Below are 25,998 nucleotides of genomic sequence, written 5' to 3' on the forward strand. Positions count from 1 at the left end.
AGTGGGGCCCCGGCGCCTCTCAGCTCGGCACCAGCGGCACCCAGCGGGCAGGGAGGGCCCCCGAGCCGCGCTCCCGCTTCGTTGAGGGCTCCATCGTCCGGATCTTCATGGAGAACTTCTTGTGAGTGGAGGGCGGGCGTGCCGTTGCCCCGGGCGGTGGCGGCTGAGCGGCGCGGGCGGTGCGGGCGGCGCGGCGCTGCCTGCCTGCCTGCCTGCCTGCCGCGGCGTCGCCGGGGCCAGCCTGCGTGCTCCCGGTTTGCTTTTGCCTCCGCCGCTCCCTGTGGGAAGGCGGGTGCGAGGCCGGGGAGCTGGCTGTTAAGTCCGGATGGCCAAAGGCGGAGCGGCGGGTTTGGTGCCCTGAGGGGCGAGCGGCGCCTCCCTCGGTTAACGGAAGGGCTCGGTAAGGTCTTGGCTGCCGAGGCGAGTCAGGGCTGGGGAAAAGAGCTGTGTGGGATTTTTCCCGGGGGAAGCAGGAGGAGAGGACCTGCTGTGCAGGTTATGGGATCCGCTAGGCTCGTGATGCAGCATCACTTGTGTGGCACAGGGCTGCAGTCGTGCTGATGCGAACCCTTTCTCCCCTCAGGTACGTTTGTGCGGTGTGCCTTGCCGACCTTGTCTGTTTCTACTTCCTTTCTTTCACCCAGTTAGGTGATTATCAAGCAATGGAAGAGAGAGGAGTGCAGAATATATTCTTGGGGCAGTGGGAATAGGGCTTGAGAACCACTGGGATAAAGTATTGGTGGTGTCATCTTTTGCACATCCTTTTCAGGTTCTGCTCATTGGGAAAACCATTTTATTTGGTGCTTTACACTTATGAGCAGAAGCCTTCAGCTCAGTTTCTTAGGGCTAATATGCTGATAGCTCTAGGCCAGCCTTGCAACCAGTTCTGAGTAGCATAAATTATGGATCATGCTACAGATTACAAGTGAAGCCTGAAACATTGTATTTTAAGCCTCAGCATGAAGCACTGAATTATCATCTTCTTTTCCAGAAGTGCTTAGATTATGTTACTGTCTTATTGACTGCCTCCTGTTTCTTCTTAGATGTCAGTGCCTAAGTTGCTCTCTGTGTGTCCAGGTCTGGTATTGTGTGGGAACAGAACAGCAAATGATGAACTTCATTATAAACATGGGGTGTTACTGATCATACTAACACAATTAGTTTTTCTTGAGTTTGTATGCTAATGCTCAGTCTTTTCTTGTAGTTGCTATTGTAGTAGGACTGTTGCATGCACATGATGAAAGATAATGTCTGATATAAGAAAAAAAAAAACTGATGACAGGCTAGCATTTTAAGTTCTTGTAGCTAAAGAAAGCTACCATACAATACCCAATCTGTCAAGTTGGAATACTACAGAATCCACAGACTTCTTGAAGAACTGAAGGCCCATATACATCATATGGGTTGGACTAGACTGGAATCTCCTTCTGTGACTGCAGTGCAAGAGGCAGCTGGAATCAAATGCAACAAACTTGGCTAAATTCTTTCAGTCTGGTTTCTTCCTCTCTTTTTTTTTTTTTTTTGGAGGTATAAAATAATATGAACTCTTAGTTAAGTCAGTAGGAACTTTGTCATTTTTTGTCTGGATCTAACATTTCATTCTTTATAATCTTTTCTTGTGAAGACTTGTGTGGCAGGTAGGATTTTATTCTACGTTATTTTAACGTAGTGTCATTTCTTTCACTGTGAGGATCTCTTGTAAATGAATACTTGAGGAATGACTCTAACTTAATGTAGACTTGATAAAAAATAGGATTTGTTGTATTTAATATAATCTTAAGGTGGTTTTAAGCAAGTGTACTTTTTTAATGTGACATAGTGTTTATAAGGTTCAAGAAGTAAATTTATTGTGTTTCCCAGAACATATGACAGCTGTGAAGTACGTCCAGGACCCAACTTGAACATGATTGTGGGTGCTAATGGAACAGGAAAATCAAGCATTGTTTGTGCCATCTGCCTGGGACTGGCTGGAAAACCTTCTTTTATAGGGCGAGCTGATAAGGTGAGTACAAACTTTAATAATGTTGATGTTTAATCTAAATTTCATTGAGGCCAAGTTCAGCAGAAGGAGAAAAGATCATCTTCATTGATTTTGCTGTTTTTTTAATAAGATGTTAGGTGTCTGAATTGTAGAATAAACCTGGTCCAGGGGCAAGAGCTTTTACCAAAGGGATGGCTTTACTTAACTGCTTGTCATCCTGCCTGAATTATAAGATGGAAACACCTCAATTCTACTGGAACCTTAGTAGACTAGGTGTTACATTTTGAAAGAAAATGCCTCCTGTTGCATAAGTAACATTCAAACAAGAATACCAGCTAAACTTAAGGTAAAACTAGAATTAAGTCTAACATAAATTTCCAAATGTATATGATCAATGAAAGTAAGATCTCATTGATGTGTCTGAGAATTTATCTAAAAGCCTGTAGCTGTTAATCTTTGATTTAAATGCAAGCTGGATGATTTTGGGATAAGTGTTCCTATTATCTTCAGTAGGATCACTTGTATCACTTTTACTCCCAAGAGGTAATGTGCTGACATCACAGTAGGAATTTAATTTGCACTGTCAGATTTTTAGGTTTTTCCTCTTGCTTTTTTGGATGTTGTGGTTACATGGAATATGCTTCACTAGAACTTTGGAGCACTAAATCTAGGTACTTAAATGATTTTACTTATTCTCCAGTTACAGCTCAGTCTTGAGCAAATATAAATATAGAAATTGTCTGCGTGGCAGCACTGTATGTTGGTATTGTTTATTGGCCTTTCATATTTATATATTTTTTACACTGTTAGAATTAACATTTGGCAGTGTTTTTCATTTGCATTGCCTCTATTCTCTGAATTCATGGAAACTCCTCCCTCTCTGTAGAGCCTTTGATTATAATTTGTTCAGTGTTGGAGGCTGAAATTGGTCAGAAAAGAAATTGTTAATCTGTGGAGGAAAGGCTAGTAGTGCTAGTTAATGAAGAAGTTAATAGTGTCTTCCTTTATTACTAGCTATTGTTAATAGGCAGACAAAATAAATTCTACTTTTTAACTGTCAATTTTCAGTAAAAGTATTTCATGAACTGTATTATACAAATGTATATTTTTGTAAGAAATTACATTTTAAGTAACTGAAAATTTGCAATAATGATGTTTATAACTCATTTTGTAGGTTGGTCTCTTTGTAAAGCGGGGGTGCTTGAAAGGTGTAGTAGAAATTGAACTGTAAGTAGTAAAATTATATTTGCTAACACATTTTTGGTTAGATTATTATCCCACACAGTCATTCACAAAGCTGTTTAAAAACATCTAGTGTACAGAGGTCTTTTTTTTAAGCAGGTTGATTTTTTTCAGACTTCAAAATTTTAAGCTAAAAACCTGTCTCCCAAGAAATGATCAGTGATGGCAGGTCCTGATTTTTCACTTTATGAAGCATTTTGCCTTGTCTTGGTGTACAAAGAATATATATAGAAAGAATGACTTATGTGGTGTGTTTAGCTTTTGATTATATTTAAGGTTCAGATGATTTCAGATACGGTTAATACTACCATTATGATGTGGTGGTTGGTTTAAAAAAAAGGTCTCTCATGAAATTCTAAAACCAAATGTTTTGCTTGCACTTTCTCGTGTTGATTGATGCCACTGATTTGAGGGGCTCATCTACATTCTTACTGAAAACACCACTTACTGAGGTAAAACAGAAGGAAAAAAAGTAGATCTGACTAGTTTGAACTAATGCAATCTTCTAGATAAACTTTCCAAGGACAGAGCAACTAAAACATAATTTTGCAGACTAAATCCAAATGATATCAGGCATTTCTGAAAATGTTGATTTTGTGTGCTTGAATGTATTTAAATGCTATAGTTTAGAAATAGGAATATTAGATTCCTATTTTTAGGAATAGTGTAGTCTCTGTTAAGTGAGAGTGATTTTTGAATAAAGACATCCCTAGTCTTTATGGAACATTGAACTTTTTATTCTGAAAATTCAGATTTTATGATACCTCAGAAGGAGATTCTAAAAGAATGTTTACTTATGATTACAGGGTAATATCACATGCTTCCTATACATATTTTGACTTGGCATATAAAAAGAGACTATCCTAATAGACTTCCTAAATCACAGAATGGTTGAGGTTGGAAGGGACCTCTGGAGATCATCTAATTCAACCCCCCCGCTCAGGCCTGATCACCTAGAGCACATTGCACAGGACTGTGTCCAGGTGTCTTTTGAATATCTCCAAGGAAGGAAATTCCACAACCTCTCTGGGCAACCTGTGCCAGTGCTCTGTCACCCTCACAGTAAAGAAGTTTTTCCTCATGTCCAGATGGAATTGTCTGTGTTTCAGTTTGTGCCCGTTGCCTCTTGTCCTGTCACTGGGCATCACTGAAAAGAGTCTGGCTCCATCCTCTTGACACCCTCCCTTCAGATACTGGTACACGTTGATAAGATCCCCTCTCAGCCTTCTCTTCTCCAGGCTAAACAGGCCCAGCTCTCTCAGCCTTTCCTCATAAGAGAGATGCTCCAGTCCCCTAATCATCTTTGTAGCCCTTCGCTGGACTTGCTCCAGTAGTGCCACATCCCTCTTGTACTGGGGAGCCCAGAACTGGACGCAGTACTCCAGATGTGGCCTCAGCAGGGCTGAGTAGAGGGGGAGGATCACCTCCCTCGACCTGCTGGCAACACTCTTCCTGATGCAGCCCAGGATACCATTGGCCTTCTTGGCCACAAGGACACATTGCTGCCTCATGCTTAACTTGGTGTCCACCAGCACTCCCAGGTCCTTCTCCGCAGAGCTGCTTTCCAGCAGGTCAACCCCCAACCTGTACTGGTGCATGGGGTTATTCCTCCCCAGGTGCAGGACCCTGCACTTCCCTTTGTTGAACTTCATGAGGTTCCTCTCTGCCCACCTCTCCAGCCTGTCCAGGTCTCTCTGAATGGCAGCACAGCCCTCTGGTGTATCGGCCACTCCTCCTGGTTTTGTATCATCAGCAAACTTGCTGAGGGTGCGCTCTGTCCCTTCATCCGGGTCACTGATGAAGAAGTTGAACAAGACTGGACCCAGGACTGACCCCTGGGGGACACCGCTAGCTACAGGCCTCCAACTAGACTCTGCACCGCTGATCACAACCCTCTGAGCTCTGCCATTCAGCCAGTTCTCAATCCACCTCACTGTCCACTCATCCAGCCCACACTTCCTGAGCTTGTCTATGAGGATGTTATGGGAGACAGTGTCAGAAGCCTTGGAGTGCTTTTTGATGGAGATTTTAACCTGAAGCTACAGTATCACAAGCTATTGTGTTAAGCCTTAACATGATCTGTGTGCCTAAACTAAACAGAACATAGAACTAATCAACTGATTCAGATTCTGAGTTAACTTGTATAAAAATTGGCCACCCTGATCAGACTGTGTAAAAAGATAATTGGATAAATTAAAGAAAGAGATATGCTAGAATAAGTCTTTGGAAAATTCTCTTAGCATTTATTCTTGTGGGAATGGTCAAGTATTTCGGTCTTTGGAAACTGGCCATACAATGGGTCAGCAGGTAGTACTTCTTTCTGGGAGGCTGAACTTGTGCTACCTGTAATATATTGTGATATTAATTAAAGAGTGGAGAGAGACTTGTGGCATGTGGAGACTTTAATTGTTGTAATGCATGTGTTTCCTTTTCTTTCTTTTTTTATTTTTATGACTTAAATAAATCTAATCTAAAAACATATTTATCTGTATATCTGATGGCAGAAATAAACGATTAAACAAAGATGCCTTACAAAGAGCTATTTTCTCTAATTATTACCCTCTGTACTCACTGTAGTAGTTGGACTTTCATTCAGTCCTTTGTCTAATTTAGTCTTTTGTCTAATTTGCAGAAAATATTTAAATGGAAGGTGTGATATGGGAAAACAGTGATGTATAAGAGTATTTGCTGATAGGAATTTTGATATCTTTTAAAATTTGACTTGTGTAAGCATGCATGTCTTGGAATTTAACCCTTGGATTGTAATGAAAATCAAGTGTTACAATAGTAAAAAGTTCTTGATTGTTGAAAGGAAAGAACAGGGTTTCATGGGTGTTTTGAATGAGATGATGGTTGTTTGAGAGGAAATAGTTAATCATATAATCTTCCAGAAGTAGGTTCAAATCTTAATGGCACTTGTTCCAAACACTGGAAACTTTCACTTCTATTTTGAACTCTGTTCTTAAGTCTGCTAAAGTACACAGCCTCCAAAATGTCTCCTAAGCCTTGTCCTCCCTCTTTAACAGTATGCTGACTGAACAGGTACTAGACAAATTTCCAAACCAAAGTGGTGACCAAAGTTTCTGGAGTGTATGATGCCTAATTAGTTGCTTGATATTGATCCATCTTAACCCCAACTAAATTTTTGAAGATATGTGTAGAACTAGAGAACTAAACACGAACATCAGGACAACTGATATATTTTTGCTGTTCCTTAAAAGCAGAAAATGAAAGCAAATTAGTATTTTTAATACTGTATGATATTGGTTTTGTTCCCAGATGGAAGGTATATGTACAGTTTATTAATGGAGTTCTGTACACTAACATTTTTAATTCAAAGGCATAGTGGTGTTGTGTACCTTCTGCACATCAAATTTAAAACTTACTAAATGTCATATGTAAAAAAATATATATTCATATGTATTCTATTTACATCTGTAACAATTTAGAATGGTTACATGCATACATTCAGCATGAGTATGTCATTTATATGAATAACTTCCTTTAACTTAAGATTTGCAGTTATTCTTGAGACTTTCCATAAGACTTCCATGAGACTTTGTACAGGACACATTACAGGATTAATTCATCATTGAAGTACTGGGCATTATCTGAAATATAGAATCTGAATTTAGCACTACTATCTAGTTGTTTTATAGTAAACATTTAGATACCTTAGAGTTTTTAATACAATAAGTCTTCAACATATTTTGTTGACATTAAGTAATCTTTGTGTGCTCTCAAAAGTGTAAATGCTCCTTTTACTATCAGGTCCAAGACACCTACCAATGTCATTATCACACGGGAGATTCAAGTGGTGAACAACACATCAACATGGTTTATCAACAGAAAGCCATCAACCCTGAAAACAGTAGAAGAACAGATTGCAGCCTTAAATATCCAAGTGGGCAATTTGTGCCAGTTTCTTCCTCAGGTATGAAAGAATTTTGAAAGACAGTGGATGCAAACGGAGCACTGTATTTTGAGAGAGTTTTGCAGCTTCTAATTGCTGCATCTTGCAGCACTTCTGCAATTTAATGGGACCACAAAAAGAAGGAGAGGGAGGAGGTAGCCATACTGGTGTGATGGTGAAAGGAAGAAGAACTGTGTGACCTCATAAGGCTCACTAATTAGGCAGTTTTGTGCATGCTGTCATTTCAGACTGAGAGGAAAGCTGCTGCTGTTCCCTGTGTTGTTGCTTGGGTAGCAACACTGGCAGTGGTGTCTCTTAGTCCCACTGCTTCTGCTGTAGCTGTTCTTAGATAACAAAAAGGGTTTTCTGAAGGGAAATCTGTATAGTCTTGAGGTCTCCCAGCACCTTCTCTGTGCCTTTATCTGCATAGCTTCTGCAGTCCTACTGCTGACTTTCCCAGTCAATCCATGTATGTGCTTCTCACTAATTGTATCTAGTCAGTTCCTCAGAGTTAGATTGGTGTTTGGTTACTGAAGGGGGAAGAGTTGTCTAGATTTATTTCTCCAAAAAGCAAAAAATGGAGGCAGTTCTGTTAAATGAGCTGCAGCTGCAACAGGGCCTGCTACCACAGCCCTGTTGGTTAACTTCTGTGCCTCAACAGTTTTTCAATAATAGGTAGAATTTAAAGGTTTTCCAGGTCAGGATTACGTAAAAGTAAAATTATCCTGAGGGAAATAGCTCTTAAAGGAGGGAGAGGACTAAAGAATGCTACATGCTGCTTCTGTAGCTGAATCCATCCGTGCTCAGACAGGTTAGGGCTTCTGTGCAGATAGCTAAGTTGCCTCACAATTGCATCTTAACTAAACATTATGATGGGTTCCTTCCTGAGTCATTCCCAGTTCATGTGGATCATCAAAGATGGTAGTAAAATGAGGCCTTATCCGAGCTTAGCCAAGCACGTATTTGCTCTTCTGTTCAAGGAGAAAAGCATTCAAGAAGACATGCTAAAAAAGTTAAAATTTAGAAATTCAGAAAGTCTGGAAACAACTGTATTTTCTCATCCTACATATTCACAATATTTGTTCAGAGTAGAACTTTCTGCAGACTCCACCGACATAACTCTTGTATATACAACAGCTTTTTTTAAAGTACATAAACATCAGTTTAATGAATATTACTGTGCTATATGTTTGGTTAATTTGCTCTCTGTCACTGTAGCAATGGGAAGCATGTTGTTCACTCCAATCTTGTTTTGAGCTGTTGCTCTGCCTTAGCAGCGATGGTTCCTGATATACTTGGCTGACAGGCTTAGTTGTGATTTTCACATTACTTAATTTTTGAGTTAATCATAGCATTTATACTGGAAAGGTGTGACCTCAACAGCCTGAGAACCAGCATGAAGAATACAGTGGAATAAAATCTGAAATTATTTGAACTGAACTATCTTGTTCAGAAAAATGATAGTGAATTGAAAAACAAGCAACGTTCCCCTCTGCCTCTCCCCCCTCCCAACTACCTCAAAGCTGCCGCCAAAGCCAAACAACTGAGGATAAGAACAGCAAAGGTTTAAGCTTAAATTAGGCCAGAACAGCTCTAACAAAACCATGTATGAAGTCCCTACAAATGTTTAAGAGGGCCAGGTTGCTGCTTTATAAGGTGGTCGTGCTATGCTTAACTTTCTGGCATGGAACTGTAAATCGGATGATACTGATGAGAAGTAGTTTGCTCTATTTAAATCCAGCATTGTTGTATTACGCTATTCTAGCTAATACTGCATTTTATAACTTTTTATTCTGTAGGACAAAGTTGGAGAATTTGCAAAACTGAGTAAGATTGAGTTGCTTGAAGCCACTGAAAAATCTATTGGTCCTCCAGAAATGTACCAATTTCACTGTGAACTGAAAAACTTCAGAGAAAAAGAAAAAGAACTGGAGGTAAACTTGCCTATTACAGAGACACAGAGAAGTAACTGTAGGAAAATTAGCATAATAAAATTTAATATGAGATCTTATGGAAGGGTATTTATTTACTAAGTGTGCAAATAAGTTGATTTTATCTACTTGTGCTCATCTTCTCTCAGATTTCATTCATTCACACACTCTCATACTCACAAGCACTAAGACATATCTGTCCAAGTGGTCTGGACGCATGACAAAGGATGTCTATTGTCAAGTCCTCATTGTTTCTTTGGGATTCTTTATTGGCAATAACAAACTGTTTTCTGGATAGACCTTTTATACCCTTTATATCCATCAACTGTTGTGGGCTGGTCCTTTGCCTCAATCTGGCTAACTTCAGCTTCCGTAAATTTTGGACGAGATTGCTGCCCATTTTCTGTTTTACCTTGTTTAGAATATGACAGACAGGCTAACCAGAAAAAGCCTGGTGTATGTGAAGTACTGCAACCTTGTTGCCTTCCTCCTGGTATAAGGAGGCAGGGTCTTTCCCTGACTGTCACCTGTGCTGTGGTCTTAACAGAGCGCAACCTTTTTGATCTTGACAGGAATAACATGTTCCTCAGTTTTACTGCTGGGAGCAGTGTCCTTCATTATTTGTACAAGCCATTCTTATAGTCCTTTGTTCTGCTGCTTCTTCTTGTGCCTATCCACGCACGTGTTTTTTCATTCATATGTACTGCCAACCTTAATATTTCTGTTACAAATCTCTACAAAATCTTTCATGAGGATTTTTGCTACTTGTATTTAGCAGAATCAGTTAAAGTTGTTTAGAAACTTCTAGATTAATGAAAGTTTGAGCTGTGGGAATAACTTCATCATAAAATATATAAGCTTTTTTTAAAAGGTTTTCTTCAGGTTAAGACTGCTGTTAGGTATGCTTTGACAGAAAGTATGTGTACTTTTCAAGTAACATAAAGGTACTTGAAAAAATGGACATCTATTTTTAATTGGATTGTTACCCCCTAGTTAGTGCTGTACTAAAACATCCTGCTTAGTTAATGTACGGGTGAGGTATGCATTATTTCTAAAAAGTGTTTTCACAGAGTAGATACTGTAAAATATGAAAATATGTATCCTTACAGAACTTGTGCAAAGAGAAACGTAATTCTTTGGAGAAGATGAGACAGAGGATTGAACGATACAAACAAGATGTTGAGAGATACCATGAACGCAAGCGTCATCTAGACTTAATTGAGATGCTTGAGAGGAAAAGGCCTTGGGTGGTAAGCTTTTGTTTTATTTTCAGTGTTTCTTTAATGTAACCAATTTTTCCTAAAACTGCAATATTAGTAATGTGCCAGCAATTTCTTTAAAAGAAACTTGACCAGAGTAGCTTGAACATCCTCAGAATTGCTTGGTGCAAACAGGGCAGATCTTGATATACTATTCTTGGCCTAACTTTGATCAGAGGTTTTCTTGCATGTGTAGATAGACTTAAGAAGTTTCTGCACATTTAGCAGAGCTAGCAAAATGGGCCAAAAGCAGTATTTGTTTTATTCTTTGCAGAGATAACTGGCTTAATTTAAACTATCTCTGGCCTCTGTTTGAGAATGAAGCACTAGTTTAAGCTGATGTGTTTTTTATTATACTGAAGCAGTATGTTTGCTCTGTTTGCATGCTTTACGGATTTTATTAAATACAGATATGGAAAGTTTAAAAACTTTCAGATAATACTTGTGGAAGATGCAGGAAAATTCTTTAAGGCATTTCATAGCAGTTTTGCAAATAACAAAGCCTCTTATGGGTGTACAAAAGATCTTTGTCCCTTGTATTTTGAAGAGCAACTGGATTCAAGGTATGTGACTTTACTGCCTTCAAACCACTGTGCTGGCAGCACAGAGGGACAGGAGCAGCTATCAAAATTGCTGGATAGGGGTAGTGCTAAGGGGGTGGGCTGTATCGTCTGTGCCTTTGGGGATTGACTTCTGCACTTGCTGAATGATACAAATTTTTCCTAGTACAAGTGCAGTAGCTTGGCTTAGTTCAGAAGAAAAGGGATACATATTTTATCAGTAGAGATGTAGGTCTTGAATAGTTAATATGGAGCGATTAATTGATTTTTTTCCCCTGTAAGATATTTGTAGATACCGAACTCTGAAGGCTGGTCAGAAATTATGAGGGGAAACTAAGTTATGAATCTTACCTGATATGAGTTAAATTGTCTTCCCTTGACCTTTAGAACCTTGAGAACATTGCTTTTATTTAGATGTTCCCTAAGCAAATTTAGACAGACTTTGCCACACCTCACTCTTTCACTGCTCTCTTCTAGACAGACTGCACTGCTCAGGACATTCAACCCCTTTGGCAGGCACACTCAATCGGGAAAAAACTGATTTTTTGGCCACTGAATCCATACGAAGAGCAGTGTATTTTGACACCTGCTTGAATTGCCAGCTTGCAGTACAGAATCAGTATTGTGGGGCATACCAGAAGCCACTTGCCTGTGGATACGTTGTAGTTGAAATCAAGAGTCATCAACATAATCACTCTACTAGATAGGGAATATTTGACCTGTCCCTTTCAACCTCAACTGTTCTGTGATTCTGTGACCTACAGCTACAACAAAATTTCACATTTCATCATGATCTTTAATGTACAAGGTTGTTGCTGTTTCGTGGTTTGTCAGATCCTTCAGATAGATCTCTTGGTATTCTCGTATATTGCAAAATATCAGGCTCTCTCTCAAAGAAAAAAGATGTTCTTCTACTCAGTCATATTTCTTTGTCATCTGCCGTTAAACTGTTTAATGCTAAGAATAAACTTTTTTGATGCCTTAAAATTGGGTTCACCAAAATTGAGACTAGCATGGGAGTTTAGTCTTCCTTTTGAGGATCATCCTCTTCCCCCTGGCCTCCTCAAAAAGGTAGTTGTCTAGTTGCAGAACAAACATAAGTTGCTGTTTGGAATTGTCTCTATTACAAAACAGAATTGCTAGGTGAGCCTCCAAAACAACCAGGATGCAGATCTATAAAAACTGCAGTAGACAAACATAATAGAGAAAACACTTTCTACAGGCAGTCTGAAAACAGATCAACTGAAATAGGCCACTGTTTTAATGGTAGTAGATTCTCTCTTGATCTTAAAGAAAAAGAGCAAGTCTAGGGCTGAACATAGTTTACTATTTGACCACTGTATCACTGTGTAACTGTTTTTTTTCTGAACACTCCACTGCCCTTCACCCGAGAATACCTTTATAGTCAAGTGCTATAGCCAGCTGATTCTGTATGTGAAGATTTACCATCATTAATTATCATATTCCTTGTACACCATTTTAATATGTCTATATCTAGACATTATCTAGACATATCTATTTAATATATCTTTTAAGCATCTGCTTTAAATTCCATAAAAGGGACCCTAGAAGTGTTTAAAAAAAAGGATTTGGACTCAAGCATTTAGAGGGCCCTTTTTGTACTTTAATGGGTCTTGCATCAAATTATCTTAATGTCATCTACAACCAATGAGCAGATTTAAGGAGCTACGAGTTGTATGTTTTTTGACATAGCCCTTCTTGCATAACTCTTAAAGAAGAGGGGTTTCTTGCCCCTCTAAGATTAAGCATTAGGTAGTGTGGTATATTATAAGGCATACTATCTTGAGGTAGTATAGAGGCATGAGGTGCTGTTCCTCAAACTGTAAATGTCTGGAAAATCATAATTTTGAAAATGTGTTTTAATCAAACTATCTCCACTCTTCTTCCTCTTCCATTCGCAATTGAGAAAAGCTTTATTAGGTGGCTTGGATGCAAATAACTCCTGGGAGGGATGAAGTGCTTCAGAAGTTCTGCAGATCTCTGGCTGAGTGAATACTTGCAAGGGTCAAGATTGTTTGCTTCAAGATTACCAAAATACATAGGTCTAGTGAAAGTCAGGTTTTCTTAGAGTGTTAAAGGGATTTTCTCTACTAAAACAATATCATAACAGTTTCTAGAGAAATATTCCCATATCTGAAGAAATTATATGCAATTGTGTGTGTTTTTGTGCTTTAACTTTGAAATATGCCTTATTTAGAATAGGGCTAAATTCTTAGCTTATTCTGTCAGCTAAGTAAAGGTTTAATTGCTTTACCTTTGTAACTCTTTGTAATGGTGGCTACTGATTGGATGCCATGTCCATGAATTATAGCAGCTTTCTTCAAAGACTTTATGGCTTTATGAAAAAGCTACTATGAAAAAAGAATTTTGATTTAATAGCCTGAATATTGGTGATTAATTGTGTATGATTACAAATGGAGTGATTAAATAGCTAACTAGGGAAAAAGTGGTGGAGGATAAAGCAAAATTAGCTGATTCAGATGGAGCTTGCAAGCTATCTATCTTTTTTTGCGCTTTAAAGCTTGGAATAATCCAGGCTGATGCTCTTCAGCCCGTAACAGTTGTTGAACATCAGGTTCCTTTTTTTTTTCAGTCAGCTTAACACCAAAGAATTCGCCTGTTTCTCATAATGGTAGTAATGACTCTTTGACCCTTAGCTAGCTTCTTCCAAAAACTCCTGTGTTCTTGGTGGTAGTAGTTCTTGTTCACTGCACTGCTTACCATCTTTTTCTTCTCAGGAGTGCATCTCCAATTCAGCTCCCCAGATAGTGACTTCTTTGGTATTTGTGGTGTATGGGTGGCCTTTTTTTTTTTTTTCCCCAAAGTTTTATTCCTGTCTCTCTCTGCTGTCTTTACATCAGGGTCGTGTCTGTAACTGGCTCTGATCATCTGTCTAGCTCTTCCCTTCTCTTTCTTCCTAAGCTTTTTGTGGTTATTTGCCCCTTAGCTTCAGGACTTCTGCATAAGTAGTGCTCACACTATGGAAAGAAGGTGCTAAAGAATTAGTCTTTCCACCTCAACCCAAGATGGACTTAGAGGCAAGGTAATTGCAGACAAATTGGTTGTTTCTTCTGCTACTTGAATGGCATATTATTTGAAAAGCATTAAATGTGTATGCAGTTCATTGGGGACTAAATCTGTTTCTCTTCTGGTCATACTGACCAATAACAGGAGGATTATTTAAGTAGTCACTCTGATACTGGCTTCTGAATGAGATTTCTCTCTCCAAACTCATGTACAATTAAATGAAATGTTAGAGCAGTATCAAATCACATGGATTAGAAGACAAAATCTGTTATTTTGCTTGAAACTCTTGCAAGGAATATGAAAATGTTCGTCAGCAGCATGAAGAAGTGAAACAAAGTCGTGACCAGGCCAAGGAAGAATTGAAGAATCTGAAAGAAATGCAGTCTCCAGTGACAAAAAAAATTCAAGAAATTGAAGAACTTTATAAGAGTCTTGATATGAAAATCAGGGATAAGGTGGGTATTTTAAATTCCAAGTTGACGTATTTAACATTCCAGGTGTTCTGTGTTCAGCTTTGTAAAGTTTAAAGCAATAACATTTTTCTTTCTAGTGTGCTATGATAATGTTTTTAGAAGAAGTTTTTTTGAAATACTCTTGGTTCTCACTCACTTCTTCATGTCTGTGTTCCATTAAAAGCAATAAAACTCAATGCATTTCTTAATAAACCTTTGGTAGCCACTTTAAAAATACACTCTCTTGGCATTATTGGAGCAGGCACATTTTAGAGTTTCTCCCCACAGAACCTTAAAAATCTTCAGGTACATCCTGTTACAGTTTCCCTAAGTTAGATATTTATATTAAATTAATTGTGTGTTTTCATCTATTTTATATTTTTGAGTTGTGGGTACTCAGTATCTTCTGAAAATTTAGCCAATTCAGGCTGTTAGTTTAAGCTAAATTACAATTTTTTTGGCCTAAATGCTTTTCCTCTGACATTTAACCTCATTCTATAAGTAGAGCATAATTTTTTAACAGAGAGTAATCCTCCATCAGTTTTGAACATTTTTGTGAGTAAAAAAATTTAAATGATTAACCTACCTATGCCTAACAGCTTAGTATCTGTTTTTGAATAGCTGTTCTCTCTAAGGATATGGAAAATTACGATTTTTGCATGAGAAGTAGAGACAGAAGTACTGTGATTCTCTATGGGATTTTAACTGTCCTGTACTAGGTGTACTATCCAGTTAGGCTGCAGAAATCGTGCTGTAGGGCACCAGCAGACAATTTATGATGGATACAAAGTTAACTGATAACATGAGAATGTTTGCTGCAGTGAGTTTTGTTTGAAGAAAACTGTGATCAGATCGAGTGACTCAGTGTGAAGACACCTGTAGAGGACTGCTGTCATGGAGCAGCTTGTAGAATAAGGGTCTGAATCTTTGGCAGTGCAATGTGAGTTAATACACTCTCGATGTGCTTTTTGAAAAAAGATTGACTAGTAATCGTGCAATATTTTACATACAAGCTGTTGCTAAAATTTCAGTCCAAATTATCTGTTTGTTGTGTAGTTTTCTGTGAAACTGTGCTGTAGCAGATAAGCCTTCTCTAATAAAAGCAGATTGTTGTTTATACTACTGCAGTTTTTGTTCAGGTGTGTGATGTAAACTGAACCAGCTGATACTACTTACACCAGTACATTATTATTAAGAAAACTCCTTGCTAAATGAATCCTTTAAGAAGAAAACATGCAAGAATGTTTGAATTTTGTGCTCTACAGTAGCTTAAGATTTTATTATGCGATGATTCAAAATATCTAAACTTTTTAAAATGTTGCAGTTTTATTGAAGGTTGTTTTTTTTTTTTTTGGAAGAGTAAATGTGCTTCCTTAAAGGGAAGTTAACAGCTGGAAGCTTGAGATTAATTTTCATAATACAGTAAGGGCCTTCATGCTTCTTAAGTGCTAAGCTGTGTTTTCACAGCTTGGTATTATCCTGCTAGGGTTTAATCATATCTCTCATTTTTAATTAATGTTTTACTGATACATTTTTTTAAACAGGAAGGAATTCTGCTGTGAACCACTGTTGCCACAATTTATAGAAGTATTGGGCTATATTAATGCAAAAGTTATGTCCTGTTTGTTTGAGAAACCTAGAAAAAGTAAGCATTTTAGTTTTAACTTGCAGAGAGCGTGCCCAGAATAGATTACTTGCTAGAGAATTGAAGCAAAATTGGAAAATGTGCTAGCTGATCTGCCTGAATGCTTGAATCAGCATGTTTCTTTTCTGAATTCAAACTTGTGGATTAAGATTCTGATACACTAAACATTTCCAAGGTTAACTTTATGCCAAAGTGGTGTCTAGTTTGGGCCCAGAGAATGAATTAGGTGCATTTTCTTCTCCTGAAGAACTTGTGTACAAGTCCAAAATCTTGATATAGCGAAGAGAGACTTAAGGCAATACGCTGTATGCCTGGTTATGCCATGGATGTTTGAATTACATCAGACATGCTAGCAAGATGTTCAGGATAATTACATATCTTCCTTTGTTTTTTTTTCTGTTAAGAGGTGTTCTTAAGATAAATAAAGAGTTGTCTATTAATCTAGGTAGACTCTTAATAGTTCTTGATATTATTACAAATTAGTATGTTACAGGCATATTGATACTTTCTGGACTTTTGTGCCGGTAGCTCTTTTCTGGGTATTGAAACCTGTTTCCCTCACACATACCTTTTTTTGCTGGTCTGTGAAAATGGAGTTCTTTATTGAAGGCAAAATCTGTGCTGTCTGCACTATCATGAGACAATTCTTAACCTAAGGCAAGACCTCAAGAGACACTGAATTTATTGGAACTTAAAAATTGATCTCTTTAGATGCAAACATTTGATGAGTATGTCACAGATAGTTATGCTATGACCAGCATGAGTTGATTAATGAGTGATTTTATTATGAAAGAAGTACAACTCTGTTCTTGGCACAGAAGTTGTTTTTTAAGTCTACTTTCAGTTTGGCATTAAGTGTAAGCAGTTTAGCGTTAGAAGTCCTCTCTATTTCAGACACACAAACCTGTAGGTAACATGACTTTCTTCAGGTCCTTTGGTCCGGGCTTATATCAGTTATCAAGTAACTATAAACCTGACTGCTTCTTGAGATCTTACTCTTTGCTGGAGGATATATGTGTGAGAGCAGAGAGAAGCCACCTCTTCAGTATGTCTTGTTTGGGCATTGTTGGAAAATGCCAAGCACGCTGTTACAGATTTTGGCTGGGAGGAGCCAGACTGAAGGTAAAGGCAGTATTAAATCCAGGAAGAGATTAATGCATCCAGAGACCGTGTGGCAATTTCTGTTGTCCCTCTCTGTTTTAAAACTCTCTTAAGAATTTGGTTAGATTAAGGAAAGCTAGTAAAACTTTGTGCTTTGGATGCTAAGGATGTTCTGAAGAAAGAGAAGTCTGCCCATTTTGCAGGAAGTGGGTGATAAGATTTCAGAAGAGAAGCCTAGAATAGTTCCCTTGAGGCTCTTCAAAGGCATTTGCACAGAATGGACTATTTAATATTATTTTGAGTAGTATTTGTCAGTATAAAACAATGTATTGTGGTCATACCATCAAAAACATAAAAGCAATCCCTGTAGACTGTGTCTTGTAAGGTTGGTACACATAAATATATGATAACCGGAAAATTGAATTCCACTTCTTTCCTACTGTGCTGACTTTGAGAGCTTTCAGAATTGTTTTCTGAGCGTTTTGCAGCTGACTATTTCCCAGGAGAGATGTGCTTCTTGAGAATGCCTACCTGAGGACTTTGGAATGAGCATCATGGAATCAATACTATCTTGCAGTCAACTGCAAGATCAAGGTGTACTGTTTCATGTTGCCATCATGCAAACAACTGCAGAGTCAGGGTCTTAAATTTGTACGCATCTTTTAGGTTGCAAGAGGGGAAAGATTCTGCATAATTTTATTATTTTCTCCATTCTTGACGCATCATACCTTTTGCACTGTGACTCTTTGTATGACGAAATTACTTCCAGTGAAAGAGTCCTGTATTTTTTTTCTTTTAAGGTCTGTGCTGGAATTTAACCAAAGTGTTTCCATCCCTCTGCTGTCTTCCACTACTCTGCTTATATTATGTTTTCAGCCCTGGTGGTTCATGGAAGGAGAAATTAAACTTGTAGAGAAAGCACAGTATAATTCCACTGTGTGGACTTGACTGGGCAAATGTTTGGGTAGCCAGATCTAGTAAGACCTCCTTTGAGCAGGATATAGGACTGGATGATTTTCCTTCCAACCTAAATTATTCTATGATTTTGTGGAAGCTGAACAGGCTAGGGAAAAATAGGAGACATTGGTGTCTATGCATCAGCCAACAAGTTGTCACGCTCAGCTGTGTAGGCTTATAGCTCTAGCATGATGAGCCCCAGAGGTGAGATGACCTTGACAAATGCTGTTTTGGCTGTTCCTGGGCCTAGGAAGTTATACTTTTTTTTTTCTCTAAGATCATGGTGAAATTACAGTTCGGCTGTACGTTTGAGCTTTCTGTGGTAAAGTTGGTTTGGAAGGAGAGACGAGCATTTTGAAGTTTAAGGATCCAACTGTAACACTTTTATTGAAATCAAGAGTGGAGTTACTTTCATTTCAGACTGGGTTATGAGCCTTCCTTTATCTGTCATGTCTGAATTTGCAGATTTGTTGCTGATGTTGCACTGTTGTGAACAGATTAAAAGCCAATATTCAGTTTTTCACAAGTTTCTGAAGATACATGTGTTACAGATACAAGTAGGATTAATAAGAATCTGATGAGTAGGCTTTTGTCAGTAGTGAGCTGTGAAGTGCTTAGTTATGCATATATAGAATGTCCTTAAAAATATGACTGGCTGCTTTTTACAAATACAGCTGTAACTGAGTTTATACAACTGTCTAATTTAAATATGTCATTGTATGCAGGCTGCTGAAATCAAAGACACTTCTCAAAAATGTAAACAAAAGCAAGATGCTTTGGAGAAGAAAGATAAACAAGTAAGAGTCTTGATCAGTATGACTTTTTTGGTGCTTCTTTGCTAATGTATTAATTCAATACTGGCTATATCTCATGCTGCATTCAGGTAGAATGCTACTCCTTAAATTCAGTAGTGATATATATATATATGTTTTGTCTGCTCTTCTGTCATTGGAGAGGGAAGTCTCCTGAAGAGGTTGGAAGGGCTTTGAACCACTGCACTCTCTCCAATACACAATGAATCTTTGCATCTTCTGGGCAAAACAGAAGTACCCTGGCAATATAATCCCTATTAGTAAAATAGTGTATTACTAAGGGACAGGTTTATGCTGTATAAAATCATTTACCATGATGCAGTAAGCTTTCGGAATAGACAGTATGTATATGTACTATGTTTTTACAAGCTTTACTTCTGTCAACTGTTGTGATTGGAAAGCTACAGCCACTATAGTACAGTAATGCGCTCAGCATTAAACATTCCCTCAGATACTTTATGTGAGAAGCTAGAGTTGTTACTTCTGTTAACTAAGAGTATGCATCCAGCATTTTTTAAAAACAATGCAGAAAGGTGCTGCAAAACTGAGCTGCTGATATTCATCTGAGTACAGGCATACCTCGTTTTATTATGTTTCGCTTTATTATGCTTTGCAGATACTGCTTTTTTTTTACAAATTGAAGGTTTGTGGCAACCCTGCATTGAGCAAGTCTATTGGCACCGTTTTTCCAACAGCACGTGCTCACTTTGTGCCTCTGTGTCACATTTTGTACATTGTTTTTTAGACGTAATGCTATTGCACATTTAATGGACTACAGTATAGTGTAAACATAACTTTTATACGCACTGGGAAACCAAAAAATTTGTGTGACTTGCTTTATTGAGATACTCACTTTGGGGTGGTGATCTGGAACCGAATATCTCTGAGGTATGCCTGTACCCGGTCAAGAAATGTCAGAGTTAAACACAAGGGGGCAGAATTAAAATTGCACATTCTATTTTGATCTTCAGGTTATATGCGGTCTTAGACTAACTTCAGAATGTGATAAGGGAGTTCTCAAGCTTCTGGTTATGTAAAAATAAAGGAACTTTAAAAAACAGATTTAAAGGCTTGACTGTAGTTTTACTTAAACGGTATAAATCTTAACAAAATCTTGTCAGTTCTTAAACTGTCACTAGAACAGCCTCTTACAGTTTTAATGCACAGTTACATCAGCATTTAATACTTGTTTCACTGATGTCTTAGTTATTTGTCTTAGGTTTTGTATACTAAACTCCTTTACTGTTGAAAATATTCAACATTCTTAGATTGAAGAAATTAATCAAGCTTTGAGAATGAAAAAAGATGAAGAAATGGACAGACAGAAAAAAATACACAACACTCGTAAGATGATAGAGGACTGGCAGAATGAGCTCAATACAATGGGAGTCTGTGAGAATCTTCAGCCACAAATTGATGCTGTTAACACTGAGCTGAAACATTTGCAAGAAGAAAGGGCAAGTATTGACAGTGATGTTAGTGATCTAAGAACAGAGAAAATTAACCAAGAGAGGGAAAAGAAAAGTAAGTCTCTTTGTTTGTTTGTTTGTTTGTTTGTTTGTTTTAAACCATTCTTACAGAACCTACTTGCTGTCCTGCTGTGGTGAAATAAGTTCTGAAATGGTTACTTCAAGCCTCGTAATTATGTTTATCTTAAATCTATAGTGGTTTTCTTTGCTGTTATCAGTTTTATTAAAAGCAACATAAATAGCTTAGTGAGTAAGGAGACTGCTTTGCCAATTGCATTTTTTCTTTGATTAAATGAAGCTGGATTCTTGTTAGCAGGAGGCAGAAAAATGAAGCCAGTGCAGTTACTTTTGAAGATACAGTGTTTAAAATGATCTTTTTGGCAGGACTTTAGCAACTCTTCCTCCTTTTGTCCTTTTTAGGTGAACTTCAGCTAACCTTAATTATGTTACATTCCTTTGTGTTAGCCTAGGATTTTCCTTTTTTTTTTTTTTTTAAGAAACAAAATAAAAAATGATAGCTTAGTGGGTTTTTTGGGGTGTTGTACTTGTTTCTTGATGAATATGCTACATCTGCACATACCCGTCTGTCTGGCACTTCATGCGTCATAGAGTCCGAACACCTTTAACATCTGGTTGATTGTATATTTGATGTACCTCAAGAAGAAACTGAGGTGTAGAAAGACCAAGTGACTTGCTTAGAGAGGAAAGATTATATATATTTTTTTCTGAATGGGTAGTAAGTATTTAATTTCCTTTCTTCTGAGTAGCAAATCCTTTCTTGCCCAGTCTGCTGCTGCACCTTCATATTTCTGCAAACATGAAATAGACCCCAGAAATTTCTTACTGTACTCACTGCCTCTTTCCTCTCAGGGCATTTTTGGTTTTAAATATGAAGATAGAACCAGGTTTGAAGAGAGATACTTCTAGGACTAAATTTATATGATCTTTACTGTAAATAAGTACTGTACCACTATATTTGGTTATGCTTTGAGTAAAGCTTCATTTTATTCTAGTATTTAAGCTTTGATTAGTTCTTAAGATTGCTTTAGAATAAGTGGTATCTTGATTGTGGGAAGATAAACTCTTAATTCTTATAATCTCCTATTAACCTTATTGCTGGAGTAGTGTAGTCACTAAATACTGGAAAATGCTAATTATATTGTGTATTTACTATGGACTCTGTTTAAGAAACTGTCTTAAATTACAGGAATAACTGGTTGCATCGTAGAACTTGATAATATAATGAATATGAAGGAAGAGAAGCTTAAAGGGAGATTCCGAGACACACACTCTGCTCTTATGTGGCTAAGAAAGAACACAGACAAGTTTAAAAAAAATGTTTGTGAACCCATGATGCTTGCGGTAAGAAAATTTATTTGTATATCATACTAACCAGTTAATATGTGTAATTTCTTTTTCTTTATGGTTTTCAAGAGTATCTGCTACATATTTTAAAATTAGCTACCAATTACATACAGTATACATTAGCATAGTGAACTATTTTTAATTCCAATTCTGTAAGCAATGTAGTAATACTCAACGTTGAGTAAGATGAGGTGGGTTTTTCCCCCTCCAGTAAGCTGTCCTTTCTCAAGGTGCCCATTGCAGATTTCCTCTAAGGTACATCCCATTACTGAGGCTTAAGTGGCTTCTTAAAAAAGCAGTGGTAGTTGCAGTTGAACTCCCCCTTCTTAGCACCAGCTGCTCAGCAGAGGTTACAAGATGTCACTGTGATCCCCAGGTGTTTTTGTAGCTTGCTTTGCACAGCTAGCTACAGGCACAGAAGCACTTAATCAGTCCTTTGTTTTGTTTTGTTCTTTTGTTTTGACAGTCTTTGTACTATCTGAGAATAGCAGGACTAAATTTTCAGAGGCTAATGGTTTTCTAGAGCATTCTTCCACTGTTATCCCAGCCGCATGAACTGTCCTCCATATAATGTAAAGGGGAAGAAGAACTCTAGTGTGCTTCTTCTCTTTCTCTTCAGAATTGCAAGCTTATTTTACTAGTGTATTTTGAGAATTTAAATTTATTGAACATTGAGAATTATATACCAATTCCTATGCTTTATAGGAATGCTGTATGCATTCTGCTGTATGCAGAATGTATGTGTTCTACAGCTGTATATGCTGTAGAAGGGTTCAAAATAGCTTTTAGTTAGTGTAAAATACAAAGTGTTTCCTCTTATTACCAGGATTTCCCATTTCTTCCTGAAAGACCACATCAAGTTAATTATACAAATACCTTTGTCTGATGGCCTTTGCTTTTAGTTTTAGGCCTCATTAACCTCTGTAACATCCACAGACATCTGAATTTGTTTTCTATGATATAATGTAAATTAGTCTTGTTTATTTATAAATTCCAGTGTCCAAGCGCGAGTAAGTGTATCCAGCCTTTGACTAACTTTAGGTTATTAAATTGTGCAGTTCTGTGTAATTTTATCTTCATACTTCATAGAGACAAAATACAAGTCAGCTACTGTATTTTAACATTTTATTCAGATACAAAAAGCTTCATCCATCTTAAATTGTGGATCTTTTTAAAAAATTAAAAGAGAATTCAGTCTGGCTTTGTTGTTCCAGGACTTCACAGTTCTGTATTTGTATTTGTTGTTATTCACTGTGCCCAAATCAAAGGGAACTGCATGTGAAAGCTTCGGAAATTTGGAGTTTTCTGTATTTTGATTCCTTAGTCCAGTTGTTTCTAAGCAGTGAGATAGGCTTAGTAGTGCAGAAGCAGAGCCGGTAGAGATGAGACAGTGGCAGTTGCAATTATAAGGCTAGAACGGAGGAAAAGGAGGAGGTGATGTGGCAGAGACAGTGGTAGCTCCAGGAATGCTGAGAAGCCTGTGAATGGCTAAAAAGTGAGCACAATGAGGTGTGAGATATTGCTGGTTTTCTCCAGAGAGGATTGGTTGCAAAATAGTTGTGAATATGTCTTTAAAGACATTTAGACTTTGTTTTCATTAAACATAGGTCTGGATGTCATCTGACTGCTTAAAATGTTGGGGAGGTGTTAAGTGCAATTGTATCAAATCAGTCTCTCTTCATTATCTTTCTTTATCTTTTTTAAATGAGCAGATCAACATGAAAGACAACAGACATGCTAAATATGTTGAAAATCACATTTCTTCAAATGACATGAGGGCTTTTGTTTTTGAGAGCCAAGAAGATATGGAAATGTTTCTTCTTGAGGCAAGTAGTCAGACTTTAAAAACTGATTAAAACTGGTATAGGAGCCCTATAGTTTGGGGTCTATGTTTACTAAGTAAGTTTGTTTTTAATAGGTTTTCTAGATAAGATCAGCATATTAGCTCCTACAAAGTAGTCAAAGGCTTTCTTCTGCTTTAATTATAAGCAAGATTTTTCAAAGTTTAGACCAACTGGAGGGATCAGGAATATGAGGAATAATTTTCTTTTTAGAAATACTTTTGTCTGGCTTGACAAGGCAACAGTTGCTGAGGAGAAAATACTTTGCACAAAAAAATGACAAAACCAGGAAACTGCTAATTAAGTACCAAGCATTTCCAGTGCCTTCTGACTAAAGAGAGGAGAGGACATCTTTTGTGAGAAGACAGTGGTCCAAGCAGGATATCAGGATTGTTTTTTCCTAATGCCGCTCTTTCCTGGAGCAATGAGGAAATGCAGATTATTCCCTTTGACAGACAGAGAGATGACTTAGAGGAAGAAAGCTACAAGATACAGCATTAGCTGTCATAGCACTTCCCAAATGCTATCCACAGGAATAGTGTAATTAATGACAAACTGTCCTGCATTTTTCAAAGACTTATCTGCCCTTCACAAAAGCTAGTCATAATTATGTAAGTGAACAATAGCTTTGTCATCTGAGGTTTTGAGGGCTCATCTTGCCTCCATTATTGTGGAACCCAGTGCAAGGCTGCTTTAAAAGGCCAAACTGATCTGTTATGTATATCTTCCATCTTTTCTGCCCTGTTAGCCTCAGGTTTTATAGAGCCTCTGTAGCCACTGATCTGCTGGTTTTTGTGCAGACTGGCCATACAGCCTGAAAGAGAGGGCTTCCTTATTACATCCATGCAGATTAGCATCCAGTTTAACTCCTTAGATTGAGCACCAGGCTGCAGATTTCTTTGATTTGCTTTTATTTTTACTAACATACAATATTTTCATGTATCAATACTAACAGGTTGGCTTTCAGAGAACTCAGTTGTGTCTGGACTAGCTTGGATTTTTGTGACTTCTTGTATGGCTTAAATCATTTTAAAATAAATTATGATTCTATGAAATGCTTCTTCAATAAGTATTTTATTTTCATGTAGCGATTTCTTTTCTATTCTTTTTCTTTACCAAATTATCTAATGTAATCTATATTTAGATGCGTGATCATCGGAAGCTAAAAGTGAATGCTGTGTGTGCACCTGCTGAATCATGTGCTGAAAACATACCTTCAAGACCTATTGAAGAATTACAGTATGTATCAGATTACTCGGTGGGGAGTGGTTTTAAGTATAATACTTTGTTGTCACTGCTATGTATTAGGATTTTCTTTGCAAATCAAATTATTACTAATTCAATTCAGGATTAGTGGGATTTTTTTTGACCCTTCAGTAACTTCAGCTTCCTTGTCTACCAAGTTTTATTTGTGATACTCACTTTTTTCTCCTCTTTAGCCGATACGGATTTTTCTCGTATTTACGAGAGTTATTTGATGCTCCTCGTCCTGTGATGAGTTATCTTTGCTCCCAGTATCGTGTTCATGATGTCCCTGTGGGAACAGAGAAGACCAAAAACATGATTGAAAGGGTGAGATGTCCTAAATAGCACAAACACACCTATGGTCTAGAGTTTTGTTTAGGAAATTCTTTGGAAAGGTAACATGGAGAGAGCAAAAATTAGGGGCTTTTATTTGCGTTATTGAAATGAGAATAGTTCATTATACACAAATGTTTTACAAGACATCTTAACAAATTCAGCCAATCTAATGCAGTGCTTCATAGGAAATTGAATATTTCTTGGATTTGCGTGCATTCCAAGTCAATCATATGAAGTTGCTTTATTATAATGAAGGTGCTGGGCATGTTTTATAGCTCAGATTTTTTTAAGTGCCTGAAATATTCTGGGCAAAGTTCTAATAAATCAATTAATAGTATATGACAATGCCAACCTGAAAAACTGGAAAAAAATATTTTCTGGACAAGGGATTTTTTTCCTGCCCTTTTGTTCTGTGTAGTGTTTAGAGCAACAATTACAGAGGGTTTTTTTCTGCATAAGATGGTCCATTTGTGATCAATTCTGCTGTATAACTTCAGTCATGAGTTGGTGTGATGTGATGATGTGTTAAATACTATATAAAAACTTTTGAATTCTTAGAAACAGGCTAAGAGCTCCCAGTAGGTACCCTGCTTTCTCCTGGGCTCTCGAGAGCTAGTCATCGCTGGGTTATAGTAGGTGACGTCCATGACAGATTTCAACTTAAATCCTGATTCACCTCTCTGTCTATACTGGACAGCTGCTGTCTGTCTTGCACAGAGAGTGAACTCTCCCAAGTGGAAGAGGGCTCTCTGAGAAGAATGAGTTGTGTTTCTGAGAAACTTAGGGGACTGGATCTTTTTATAGAGAGCAATTCCTTTTTTATTGGGCTAACTGTTCCTCC

The 25,998-nt window shown here is 37.7% G+C and overlaps 1 protein-coding gene across 1 annotated transcript in view; it reads left to right on the forward strand.

Annotated features, from left to right (window-relative positions):
* SMC5 (structural maintenance of chromosomes 5) overlaps positions 1 to 25,998 on the forward strand; it is a 49,878-nt gene continuing 23,880 nt past the window's right edge. Inside the window, exons 1-13 of the mRNA XM_067315827.1 lie at positions 1 to 121; positions 1,861 to 2,002; positions 3,156 to 3,208; positions 6,995 to 7,157; positions 8,936 to 9,070; positions 10,177 to 10,317; positions 14,228 to 14,389; positions 18,815 to 18,886; positions 20,170 to 20,425; positions 21,578 to 21,732; positions 23,448 to 23,561; positions 24,721 to 24,815; positions 25,016 to 25,148. Coding sequence (XP_067171928.1) covers positions 108 to 121; positions 1,861 to 2,002; positions 3,156 to 3,208; positions 6,995 to 7,157; positions 8,936 to 9,070; positions 10,177 to 10,317; positions 14,228 to 14,389; positions 18,815 to 18,886; positions 20,170 to 20,425; positions 21,578 to 21,732; positions 23,448 to 23,561; positions 24,721 to 24,815; positions 25,016 to 25,148 — 1,635 coding nt within the window. The 5' untranslated portion in view covers positions 1 to 107. The remainder of the gene's footprint in view (positions 122 to 1,860; positions 2,003 to 3,155; positions 3,209 to 6,994; positions 7,158 to 8,935; positions 9,071 to 10,176; positions 10,318 to 14,227; positions 14,390 to 18,814; positions 18,887 to 20,169; positions 20,426 to 21,577; positions 21,733 to 23,447; positions 23,562 to 24,720; positions 24,816 to 25,015; positions 25,149 to 25,998) is intronic.

The sequence above is a fragment of the Apteryx mantelli genome, chromosome Z (genome assembly GCF_036417845.1).
Source record: "Apteryx mantelli isolate bAptMan1 chromosome Z, bAptMan1.hap1, whole genome shotgun sequence".
Taxonomy (NCBI): domain Eukaryota; kingdom Metazoa; phylum Chordata; class Aves; order Apterygiformes; family Apterygidae; genus Apteryx; species Apteryx mantelli.